The sequence below is a fragment of the Chiloscyllium plagiosum genome, unplaced genomic scaffold (assembly GCF_037043375.1).
Source record: "Chiloscyllium plagiosum isolate Xiang-an unplaced genomic scaffold, Cpla_swu_hap1 HiC_scaffold_36, whole genome shotgun sequence".
Taxonomy (NCBI): domain Eukaryota; kingdom Metazoa; phylum Chordata; class Chondrichthyes; order Orectolobiformes; family Hemiscylliidae; genus Chiloscyllium; species Chiloscyllium plagiosum.
Window position 1 is genome coordinate 4,754,222 of NW_028270174.1, and position 12,600 is coordinate 4,766,821.

Below are 12,600 nucleotides of genomic sequence, written 5' to 3' on the forward strand. Positions count from 1 at the left end.
TAATTTTGCCCACAAACCTGTGGTGTGGGGGCTTTATTCAACCAATCCTACCGCCCCGTGGCTGACCACTTCAACTTCCCCTCCCATTCCACCAAGGACATGCAAATCCTGGACCTCCTCTACCACCAAATCCAAGCCACTCGAGACCTGGAGGAAGAACCCCTCATCTTCCACCTTGCCACCCTCCAACCCCACGGCATCAACATCGACTTCACCAATTTCCTCATCTCCCCTCACCACCACCTCAACCCAGATCCAACCCTCCAACTCAGCACCGCCCTCTTGAACTGTCCTACCTGTTCATCTCCCTTCCCTCCGCACCGACCTATCACCATCAACCCCTCCACCTCCACTTACTTATCGCCATCCCATCTACCTACCTCCCCAGCCCCACACCCAACCCCACCCCCACCCCCACACCCAACCCCCACACCCAAATCCACCCTCCTAATTATCTCTCAGCCTCCTCCCCCACCTACTCCCCCGCCCCACCACATTCCTGATAAAGGGCTTATGCCTGAATCATTGATTATCCTGCTCCTCGGATGCTGCCTGACCTGCTGTGCTTTTCCAGCACAACACATTTGACTCTTCCTATATCTACCATGTCTCGTCCTCTTAAAGGCAGGATGCACATAATTCATCTCAGGTGGTGTTTGACACCACAGCAAAGACAGAGGTGCCATTAGCCAAAGGATGAAGTCTCCCATCCCTTGTGGTAGGTAGAATTTTTAATATGATATGAAAATCACTTTATTCACTGATGATCGACTCAGTTCTTTATTGTAATCTCAGGCAATGCTCACCTACATTCCAGAGTATCTCCAGCATCTGTTCACCATTGACTTATAATCTCACCCCAGTTGGAACTTTGTTATGACTTCAGTTTTAATAGCTCCATCAATCTGATTGGGTCATTGTGGGCTGGCGGTTGGAAAAACATTTAGACCCAATACATTCTGCCCACTGCCAAACTGCATGGTCACTGTATTAGGAATGTTCAGTCGGTGGTTTTCCCAGAGTTAAAAGGCCTACGGTGTGTGGAGGACTCCATGACATTTGCAACAGGTAGAAGGTACCAACAGGTAGGCAATCCACTGATTTCAAATCAATGAAAGCTTGCAGCCCCTGGGAGCTCGATGACAAATTATAAGCATGGTCAACGGATTTGGAGTCTGTGCATTTAAACCTGTCTACCCCGCACCTTCAGAATGCGCCTGCGTTATCAGAGAATGATTTGTTTGATTGTTGATGGGCTGGCGATTTTCGTTCATTTGTGTGTGTGGTCTTTGCTTTTATAATAAACATCAGGTTTGTGAACTTTGAGAAGATTGGTAGCTCAGGTTGAGAATAAGTCTGTAAGTTAGCTCGCTGAGCTGGAAGATTTGATTTCAGACGTTTTGTCACCAACATCATCAGTGAGAGTCTCTGGTGAAGGGCTGGTGGTGTGTTCCGCCTCTCCATTTATAGCTCTTGGTTTCTTACGGTGGTGATGTCATTTCCAGTTCTATTTTTCAAGGGAAAGTAGATAGGGTCTAAATCTATGTGTTTATTGATGGAGTTCTGGTTAGTTTGCCATGCCTAAGAATTCTCATGCGTGTCTTTGTTTCGCCTGTCCTAGGATGTGTGTGTGTTGTCCCAGTCAAAGTGGTGTCCTTCTTTGTCTGTATGTATAGAAACTAGTGAGAGTGGGTCTGTCTTTTGGTGGCCAGTTGGTGTTCATGTATCCCAACCAGAACTCTATCAATAAACACATCAACTTAGACTCCATCTACCTTTCCTTGCAAAAAAAGAACCTGAAATGACATTACCCACCTTAAGAAACCAAGACCTATAAATAGGGAGACGGGACATACCACCAGCGCTTCACTGGAGACTCTCACTGATGATGTTACCAAGTCATGGTGACAAAATGTCTGAAAATAAACCTTCAAGCTCATTGAGCTAACTTACAGACTTATCAGGTTTGTTGCCGTCCTGTCACTAACTCCATTTCAAAGAGTTGAAGCTCTGTTCAATCTGAGCTTGCTGCTCTGGTTTGTGTGAATACTGCAGCTCTGTACAGACGCTGAGAATCAAGTGTCACATTCATCCCGGTCTATCCCTATCCCATCTGTCCACCTCAATCCGAATTGGAGTATATGTCCTGTCATTTGAAAATGTGGAGGAACCCCCCCTCCCTGGTCCTGCTGAGAGAACAACCAACTGTCCACCGGTGGATACTGAGGCCAGCTGTGGGCAGACAGCAGCCTGCGATGGTGTGCAGTAAGTTAGCAGACTTAAGGAACGAAAGCATCATGCTTTAAGTAACAGAAAGAGTTTGAAAAGCCAGGCCAACTCGGACATTAATGTCACACACACCACAGTTGTGAGAAAGTGAGGAGGAAGTTCTGATTCTCAACACATCCACACTGGCGAGGTCACAACAGTAGGGGGAAAACTATCACAGGAGGGACACCTATTGTTCATCGATGCAGAAAGAGGCCATCGTTCCAACACAGGCCTGTGCTAGCTCTTTAACAGAGTTTTCTGATTAGCCCCACTTCCCTTTCACCAGGGCTCTAATCATTTTATCCTCGTCAGATAGTTATCCAATTACCTTGGGAATATTCCAATTCAACCTGCTTCCCAATGACCTTTCAGGGAGCATGCTCGAGATCACAACAACTCACTGCTGAAAGAAAATTCTCCTCAACTTCCCTCTTGATGTTTTGCCAATGTTCTTTAAGCTGCATCCTCTGGTTACTCCTTCCAGTGGAAACACTTTCTCTGTAATTGGTTTTATCTAAACCCTTCATTTTTGATATGAATTCTGTGATTAACATTCTGTGATTAAACCAGAATAACCACAAAAGTTCCCGTCTCTCCACATAACTGATATCCCTCCATTCCTGGTATCTTTCTAATAAATCACCTCCACACGGTCTCCATCGACTGAGATAGTTCCTTTCCTTGGTTTATGAATCTGCATGTGGGGGCGTGTCTGTCTGTGCATGTCAGTGTGTGTATGTGACAGAGTGTCTCTGTGTAGCTCTGTGTCTGTGTGTGAGTGTATCTGTGTTTGTGTGGGGGGGCATGGTTTGTGAGTGTGTATTGGATATGTGTGTGAGTGGGTGGGTGTGTAGGTTTGTGGGTGTGGGTGTGTGTGTGTGTAAAGGGTGTGTGTGAGTGCATGGATGTAAGTGTGTAGTGAGTGGGTGGGTGTGAGTGTGTAGTGGGTGTGTGTGTGTGTGAGTGTGCATATGTGTCTGTTTGTTGGGGTGGGGTTGTTACGTGGCAGCCAATGCCATCCCACAAAACAAAAACCCCATGAACCCGCCTGCCAATTGTGTCCCTGTGAGCTTCCAGGTCAGAGAGGGTGTGTCCCCACACGTTCCTGTCAGAGGCTGGAGCCCAGAGGGGAGCATGCCAGTGAGACGGAGTGATTTTTATCGTCCTGGGCTGGGAGGTGTGCGGAGAGGGGAGTTCAGACACACACACATACATACACACACACACACACCCTCACATACACACAAGCCATCACATACACACACACACACACAAGCTGTCACATATACACATACATGTGCACACATACACATACATGCACACATACACATAGGCACTCATGTACACACACGTATGCATGCACACACACAGTTTTCCCATATCGAGTAGTAAGTTGAGAAAGTGGCTGTTGGACCCTCTCCTCCGTTATTTAATTGCAGAGGAGTCAAGCGGGGCTGGTGTTGATCTGTTCTTTTTGAGTCAGTTTGAAGGGGTTTCTCTCCAATGCTAACTTGTCCAACTCTTGTCCCTTCTCCCTATCCCTAGGGGTGAAAATTAGCACCCATCCTCTCAAACGTGTGGAGCCCAGACTCAGAATCCATTGGAGAAGCACAGGGGCAGTGACAGGAGGAACACTAGCCTTTTTTTTGGGGGGGGGGGGGGGAGGGGTTGTATCCTGGTTGAACAATTGCTGTGTAAAGTCAGCCAGTGCCTAATGGAGTCTCTTTTCTTCACTCAGGAGAAAAGCCCCCGATGTTCCTTGAACGACATACTTCATGCTGATCCGATTCCTTTTCTTCAGCCAATCACTCTGTCTAGGTAAGACCAGTGATCCATCCTGCTGTCTAGGTAAGACCAGTGATCCACCCTGCTGTCTAGGTAAGACCAGTGATCCACCCTGCTGTCTAGGTAAGACAGTGATCCATCCTGCTGTCTAGGTAAGACCAGTGATCCATCCCACTGCTGATCCTGTGTCACGGTGGTTTAGTCTCCTGACACAGTGGACACTGATTCTGGATCAGTGGTGCTGGAAGAGCACAGCAATTCAGGCAGCATCCGAGGAGCTTCGAAATCAACGTTTCGGGCAAAAGCCCTTCATCAGGAATGAAGGGCTTTTGCCCGAAACGTCGATTTCGAAGCTCCTCAGATGCTGCCTGAATTGCTGTGCTCTTCCAGCACCACTGATCCAGAATCTGGTTTCCAGCATCTGCAGTCATTGTTTTTACCTACAGTGGACACTGACTCTCCCACGTGTGTTTGAACATCACTCACCGATGTTTCTGGCAAAGTTAGGAACTGGTTGGGAGGTCCACAACCAGATCAAAGTGGCATAGAATTTCTCCCTCTTATATTTTGTGGGTGTGTGTATGTGAGGCAAATCCACAAACGGGACACAGCTCATGAGGATTTACTGCTGGGAAAGTTTTCCACATTACCGGGGAGTCCAGAACTAAGGAAGATGCATCCTTAGAATAAGGGATCTCCCATTTAAGATGCAGAAGAGGAAGAATCTCTTCCCTCAAACAGCTGTCAATCTGTGGAATTCTCATCAGTAATGGAAGCTGGAACATTGAATATATTTGAGTTTGAGTCGAACAGAGTTTGGATCAATGAGGGAGTAGAGGGGTCGGCAGGGAGTGATATTAAAACTACAACCAGATCCACTATGAGCCCCAGTTTGAGGGGCTGAATGGAACTGTTCCTAGTTCTAATGATATTATTCTCCCAACTCTATGGGTAAAGAAATGTCTTCTGGATTCCATTTTGAATTAATTAATGATGTCATATTTTAAGGCCTTTCATTCTGGGCTCAAACTGGAAACATCATCTCAACGTCTGTATAAATGCAAAATACTGTGGATGCTGGAGATCTGACCTAAGAGCAAGCATTGCTGGAGAATCTCAGCAGGTCTGCCAGCATCTGTGGGGAGAGCAATAGAGTTAATGTTTCAACTCCAACATAACTCTTCTGCAGAAGAAAGTCTAAAGTTTTTGATCTTGATTCGATTTATTGAAGTCGCATGTACCTAAATACAGTGAAAAGTTCTGTTTTGCGAGCAGGACAGGCAGATCAGAGCAAACAAGGACACACAGATCACAGGGTGTTTAGACAGAGCGAGGCACACAGGGTTATTGCTGCACAGGACGTGTCAAAAACAAGATCAGCATTATTTGAATTTAGAGAGTCCAGGGAAGAAGCTGTTCTTGAAACTGTTTGTGAGTGTATTCTTCTGAGGAAATCATAATAGACTCGAAACATTAACTCTTTCTCTCTCTCCACAGACGCTGCCAGGCCAACTGAGTTTCTCAGTATTTTACTATTTTTATTTCTTCTCTACATCCAACCTTTACATTCCTATACAACTTTAAATAACTCCCTCTGGTTACAATTTCTAATTTCCATGGAAAAGAGCCCTATCTCTTGAGGGTTATAATCTCTCAGATTGAGTGCTCTCCTTTGCACCTTTCTCAGTGCCAGTACAGGTAGTGTTTCTATAATGCATTAGAACATAGAACAGTACAACGCAGAACAGGCCCTTTGGCCCTCAATGTTGCGCCAACCTGTGAACTAATCTAAGCCCATTACCCTACACTATCTCATCATCATCCATGTGGTTGTCCAAGGATTGTTTAAATCTCCCTCATGTGACTGAGTTAACTACATTGGCAGATAGGGCATTCCACGCCCTTACCACTCTCTGTGTAAAGAACTTGCCTCTGACATTTGTCTTAAATCTATCACCCCTCAATTTGTAGGTATGCCCCCTCATACAAGCTAACATCATCATTTCACTGTCTACCCTATCTAATCCTCTGATTGTCTTGTGTGTCTCTATCAAATCCCCTCTTAGCCTTCTTCTTTCCAATGAGAATAGACCCAAATCTCTCAGCCTTTCCTCATAAGACCTTCCCTCCAGACCAGGCAACATCCTGGTAAATCTCCTCTGCACCTTTTCCAATGCTTCCACATCCTTCCTGTAGTGGGGTGACCAGAACTGTACACAATATTCCAAGTGTGGCCGCACTAGCATTTTGTATAGTTGCAGCATGACACCCATGTACACCATGTCAACTGCCCTACCCTCATCTACATGCTTGGTCACCTTCTCAAAAGACTCAATGAGGTTTGTGAGACGTGTCCTGCCCTTAACAAAACCCTGTTGACTATCTGCAATCAAACTGTTGCTTGCTCGTTGATTATAAATCCTAACTCTTATAATCCTTTCCAAAACTTTTCCTACAACAGACGTAAGGCTCACTGGTCTGTAATTACCTGGGTCATCTCTATTGCCCCTCTTGTACAAGGGCACAACATTTGCAATCCTCCAGGCCTCTGGTACTAAACCTGTAGACAATGACGACTCAAAGATCAAAACCAAAGGCTCCAACACCTCCTCCCGAGCTTCCCTTTGAATCCTCGGATAAATCCCATCCGGCCCAGGAGACTTGTCTACTTTCACTCCTTCTAGAATTGATAACACCTCTTCCTTATTAACCTCGATCCTTTCTCCTCTAATAGCCCGAATCTCATTCTTCACCTCTACAATATTCTCCTTTTCCTGAGGGAAAACTGATGAGAAGTATTCGTTTAGCATCTCTAAAGACTGCTAAAGACTGCTCGTGTCCTCTCTTTGCTCTTCTTAACTCTCTCTTTCAATCATTCCTCGCTAATCTGTAACTCTCCATCGCCTCATCTGTACCATCTTGCCTCATCAACACATAAGCCTCCTTCTTCTTCCTAACAAGAGATGCAATTTCTGTAGTAAACCACAATTCTCTTACCTTATCACTTCCTCCCTGCCTGACAGGGACATACCTATCAAGGACACACAATATCTGTTCCTTAAACCAGCTCCACATTTCGATTGTCTGCATCCCCTGCATTTTGCTACCCCATTCAATGCATTCTAAAGTTTTGCCCAATCGCATTATAATTGCCCTTCCCCCCCCATCTCTAACTCTTGCCCTGTGGCGTGTACCTATCCCTTTCCATCGCTAAACTAAATGTAACTGAATTATGGTCACTCTCTCCAAAGTGCTCACCGTCCACTAAATCAAACACCTGGCCTGGTTCCTTACCGAGCACCAGATCCAGTGTGGCCTCCCCTCTTGTCGGCCCTTCGACATACTGTCAGGAAACCCTCCTGTACACAGTGGACAAAAACTGATCCATCCGACGTACTCGAGTTATAGCATTTCCAGTCAATGTTGGGGAAGTTAAAGTCCCCCATAATGACCACCCTGTTGAGACAGAGAGCAGAATTGTTCACATTGCTACAAGTCTGGTTCAGCCAAGATTCTGTATCGGCTCAACTTTTCTGTTTTTAAATTCTTTTGCTGGTGTCTTTCTTAGATATTACTGGATGAAAAGTTTGGTGAAATTATGCATGAAATTACTACCTCTGCTACAGCTTCACAGAAGCCAGCAGTAGTTAATAATATTCAGGCTGCCAGTTAGGGAGTTGAATTTCTTAGCTTAAATCTGGTTTGACCTCACTTTCTGGGACAGCTGGGGAAGACTGAAGAAGCCTTAAAATAAGAACTCTGGTTTAAGCAAGAATCAAAACATGGGGTTACAGCACAGATAGCTGGAGTTGGGAATGAGTGTCTTCCTGCCCTGAAACATCATGTTATCACTTGGGAAGGGAATGTGTGTTGGGGGAAGGCAACAAACCTGTAACTTTCTCTTCCAGTGACGTTAAAGTCTGCTGCCAAGAAATAGGTGCATTATGTCAAAACTCCTATCAGGAGGTAGCTGAGGGTTCGATATATTAGTAATTAATTTACCTTTTGTGCAGTATACAGTGAACTGTGACTGCCTTCAAATGTCAGGGTTGATGTGATTACTGTACAAACCCATGATTTTGACCATCCAGAGGGACGGGACAGCAGGTTCATGGATAGTCAGCATGGTGAGGGGTTTGGAGAAGAACTTGCAAGGGGGTGGTATACCCATGTATCTGTTGCCCTTGTCCTTCTTGACGGTAGAGATCGTGAGTTCAGGTGCAGAGAATCTCCGCTGGTTTATACAGTTATTGATGCCTGTGTTTTTGCTTTTCTTTTCAGCCCTCCAACCACTCCAATAAGAAATGTGCCTCAAATAAGAATAGAGCTTGATCCGGACTCTGACACAGACTCGATGTGGAGAGGGAGGGGCGCTGAAACAGCACTCTAACTCTCCACCCACTATCGACATGCCAATACTTTGAGGTGACTCTCTCCCACCCTGGCAGCCATACCATGGAATTATGACTGGGTTACACCCCAGCAAAGGGCTTTGTCCCTCACAGTGATTGCACTGTGTCCCTCCATCCCTTTCTCACATCACCCTCACCCAGTTCAAAGCTCTTCTCCCTGGACTGAAGAACTAATGGGTTTTTGAGGGGTAGGGGGAATTGTGAGGTGAGGTGAGGATGGGTTGGTTGGGAGGGTGTTGGAGGAAGGTGGGGTGAGGTGAGGGTGGGTTGATTGGGAGGGTGTTGGAGGGAGGTGGGGTGAGGTACAGGTGGGTTGATTGGGAGGGTGTGGGAGGGAGGTGGGGTGAGGTAACAATAGGTTGGTTGGGAGGGTGTTGGAGGGAGGTGGGGTGAGGTGAGGATAGGTTGGTTGGGAGGGTGAGGGGGCATAGATTATTGGTGGGGGGTGTGCATTTCCATGGTACACCACAACAGTGAAACACTGCACACACCACACCCCTTCCTGCACTTTGGCCTCCCCTCCCCTGCGCATCCATCTCTGCTTCCCTCCCACCTCTCCCACCTTCCCCTGTGACACGAGCTGATGGACAGTGGTCTTCTCCTTTCCAGCCAATGTGAAGGACTGGTGCTCTTCTGGGTGACTTGCTGGGCGCTGCTGACTATGCAAAGATGCTATTTCTAATGACACTTTAACCCAAATAAATGGGATACAAGTGATTACAGACACATTACAATCTCTTCAGGCCTGAATGCTCATATTGATGTTCTCTTATTGCTTGCCACCTTTATTATAATTACTGTTAATGGGATACATTGTTCTTACAGCAGCTGTCTGTAGTCAGACATAGTTCTACCTCTTATTATTAGAAGGCCAGAAACTCTGTATAAATTAATATTATTGTATACCATGTGATTACTAATCTCAGTTTGAAGGGCAAGAATTTAGGAGTCTGTAGGATACTAAAGCACTTCGATTTATCTCAGCTGCCCTTTCTGGTGTTTTTAAAAGGTTAAAATTATATTATTATAAGTGATTGATATATTTGTCAGCAAGCTGTAATTTAAATAATGATTTTTTTTTAGAAAATCTTTTCTTTTTTGTACAGTGTTTAGTCCCTTGCCACTCAGTAGATTGAATTTGGTGATTTTTTTAATTTAACTTGTTCTAATCCCGGACCAATTTTTAAGTATTCCCTTTGCTTTTACCCACCCAGCCTGCTTTTTGTTCTATGAGGACTGCTCCTGAACGGTTCCCTAGCCTTGATCTCCGGTCTACCTGCAATACTGAGGGTCCACCCCACCCCATTCCATCCCCTCCTCCTCTTCATATTCCCAGTGAGGCACAGTGGGTGGAGAGGGGGTGAGGAGAGGGGGTGCATTTTAGTGAGTAAAACTTAGCTTTAATGCAGCTGGACCCTTTCTTTGCCCCTATTAATGTTATTAACAAAAGTCAATCCAATTCATCTCCAAACAAAAAACTGCCGATGCTAGAAATCTGAAACCAAAGCAGCAAGTGCTGGAGAAACTCAGCAGGTCTGTGGAGACAGAAACAGAGTTAGGATTTTGAGTCCAGTGAAGAAGGGTCACTTGAAATGTTAGTTCTGTTTTTCTCTGCCAGACCCGATGAGTTTCTACAGCAGGATCTGTTAGTATTTCTGATCCTCCCAATGAAGGTCAGCTCAACATTCTCCACCTGTCCAGCTGAAAACTGTTTGCAACTTTGCTGCTGGTTCCAGAGTTTGGGAATATCCCTAACATCTATGCACTCAGTAGCCACAGGATTTATACAGGCAACAGGATGCAGTTGAGTCCCTCAATCCTCTTCTAGCAGATAGCCCGATGAGAGCTGATCTGTACATCAGCTCCAGTTATTCCACCTTGATTCTGTAGCCTTCAGCTCCCTCCCTGACAGTAAAAATCCTATCGCCGTCTCGGTTTTGAGATTTTAATATGACCGAGGCCTCAGCTAGATGTTTTGGGAAGAGCGTTCTCCTTGTCATTGTGTGAACCAGGACTCCCCCCGGCAGAGAGCAACTGCTCCTCTCCTATTAAACCCATAAATCACTGGCTGCTATCTCCTAGATCCCAGTATGTCAAGAAAATGTCAAACATCTCCACGTGAGCCAGATGAGGGGATTAGGGTTTGGATGGAACACTTTGAGGTGATAGGCACCAGGAGAATCCCAATTCCCTGAGCAATGCCCTCAGTGTACCACTCGGTTCATTTGAAAGGGGGAATATTGACGGAGTTGTATTACAGTCACATGACGTGATCCTCACCCGGGCTTCCCTTTTCTCTGGGCTGCACTCAGACAACACGGGTATAGAGAAAAGAACTGGCCCTAATGTTCCAATGAAACAGGATATGTAATGGGGAGGAGATGGTGTTGTGGTAATGTCACTGAGCTAGTCAACCCTGGGGACATGAGTACAAACTTCACTGGAGGTGGAGGGATTTAAGTTTAATTAATAAGCCTGGAATATCAGCCAGTAATGCTTACCATCATGGATTGTCAAAAATATCCAACTGGGTCATGAATTCCTTGTAGCAGAGGATATCTTACCTGGTCTGGCCCACATTGGCTCCAGACGCAGTGCAATGTGTTTGCCTCTCAGCCACTCTCTGAAACCTACAATGTTGCTGCTATAACCTGACTTGGAGGTGTGTCCCACAAGGTGCCCATTCTCATGGTGATGAGGGATGTTTGGTGATACAGTGAGCCAATGCTGGGGTTATCAAGGACACAAGAGGTGCACCTTACTGAGCTAGTGCTGCAGACAGGGAGTCTCGGATCTGTGTGTTAATGGTATTAGATTGTGAAAGGATGGTGGGGAGCACGGACCAGTGAGGATTAGGGGTGAGTAAGGTGGGCTTGAGTGCTGATGTTGGCAAAGAGAGATTGGGTGAAGAGCTAGAGATGGGACTGCAGTTACCAGGAGCCCAAGTATTTCTGCTAGAGAAGAACAACAGGAATTTCCCAGCGAGTTCAAGTGGCAACCACAGTGACAGCGTATCATATAATCATGTAGCAACCACAGTGACAGCGTATCATATAATCATGCACCACATTGTGGATTGTCAGACTCAGCAGATTTGAAATAATCCTGAGACATGATTTAGCCAGACAATTCTTTGTAACATCAGCACTGATCCTTACTGGGGATTTCTGTGTGAGTGGTACTTATGTGTTACCTGTTATAAGTTGCCCATTGTTTGTTAATCCTTTGAACACTGGTGTCTAGAAGAGAGACCTTAGAACATCCAGTTTAATTGAAAGGAATATTCAAAAGGGGGAAACGTTTCTACTCCTGGCACACAGCACCATCTGGAATATGTGGCAGTCATTACCTTAACCCACCTGGAATCCCTGTGGAGGTGCTCGGGTTTAACCTCATGTTAAGAGATCAGAAAGCTGAGGAAACAGCACAGAATCCTGGTTTGACAGCTCATCATATTGTCTGATCGGAGTGAAATCATCGGAGCCAATCATTGGGCAGGGAATATCAAACCAACAAGTACGTGGATTTCCTGAAACTGTGACAGAAATCCAGGAAGGAATCTTCCCTCCCTGATAGTTACAAGATGCCAATGTGTATGAGTGTGTTGGCTGTTTAAACTGCGGTTTGCAAATCTTCAGAGTCAAGTCACTTGCCTCAGAGTGTCACATTGTGAACAGACATTATCCTGTGTACAAACTTTGTTCCAGCCCTCCTGGGAATCGCACTGGGAATATCCGGGATGTAGAAAATTATAGAACAGCTCACTGTTAGATACAGATTGTCAATTCTCTCAAGATGCTCTATAGCAGCATTGACAGGTTAAAACTGACACAAGGAGATATTATAACATGTAAAAGGCATCTGGATGGGGACATGAATAGGAAGGGTTTAGAGGGATATGGGTCAAATGCTGGCAAATGAGACTAGATTAATTTAGGATATCTGATTGGCATGGACAAGTTGGACTGAAGGGTCTGTCTCTGTGCTGTACAGCTCTATGACTGTTTTAGAACAGGGGTCTGAGTTTTAAGGAGAAGAAAGTTTGAGAGACAGACAGATTGAGGGGAGGACATTTGCAGAGGTCAGGATCTAGATGCTGAAGAGAGGGCAACTGGTGGAGGGGTGAACACCC

At 45.6% G+C, this 12,600-nt stretch overlaps 1 protein-coding gene across 4 annotated transcripts in view; it reads left to right on the top strand.

Moving 5' to 3' along the window:
* slc4a4a (solute carrier family 4 member 4a) overlaps positions 1 to 8,545 on the top strand; it is a 266,877-nt gene extending 258,332 nt beyond the window's left edge. For 2 of the 4 annotated variants that reach the window (XM_087979895.1, XM_087979896.1), the window contains exons 24-25: positions 4,010 to 4,089; positions 8,338 to 8,545. In XM_087979895.1, the coding sequence (XP_087836021.1) occupies positions 4,010 to 4,089; positions 8,338 to 8,446 (189 nt within the window). In that variant the 3' untranslated portion in view covers positions 8,447 to 8,545. The remainder of the gene's footprint in view (positions 1 to 4,009; positions 4,090 to 8,337) is intronic. The other 2 variants (XM_087979897.1, XM_087979898.1) reach the window with 1 other exon arrangement.
* Positions 8,546 to 12,600: the final 4,055 nt, after the last annotated feature.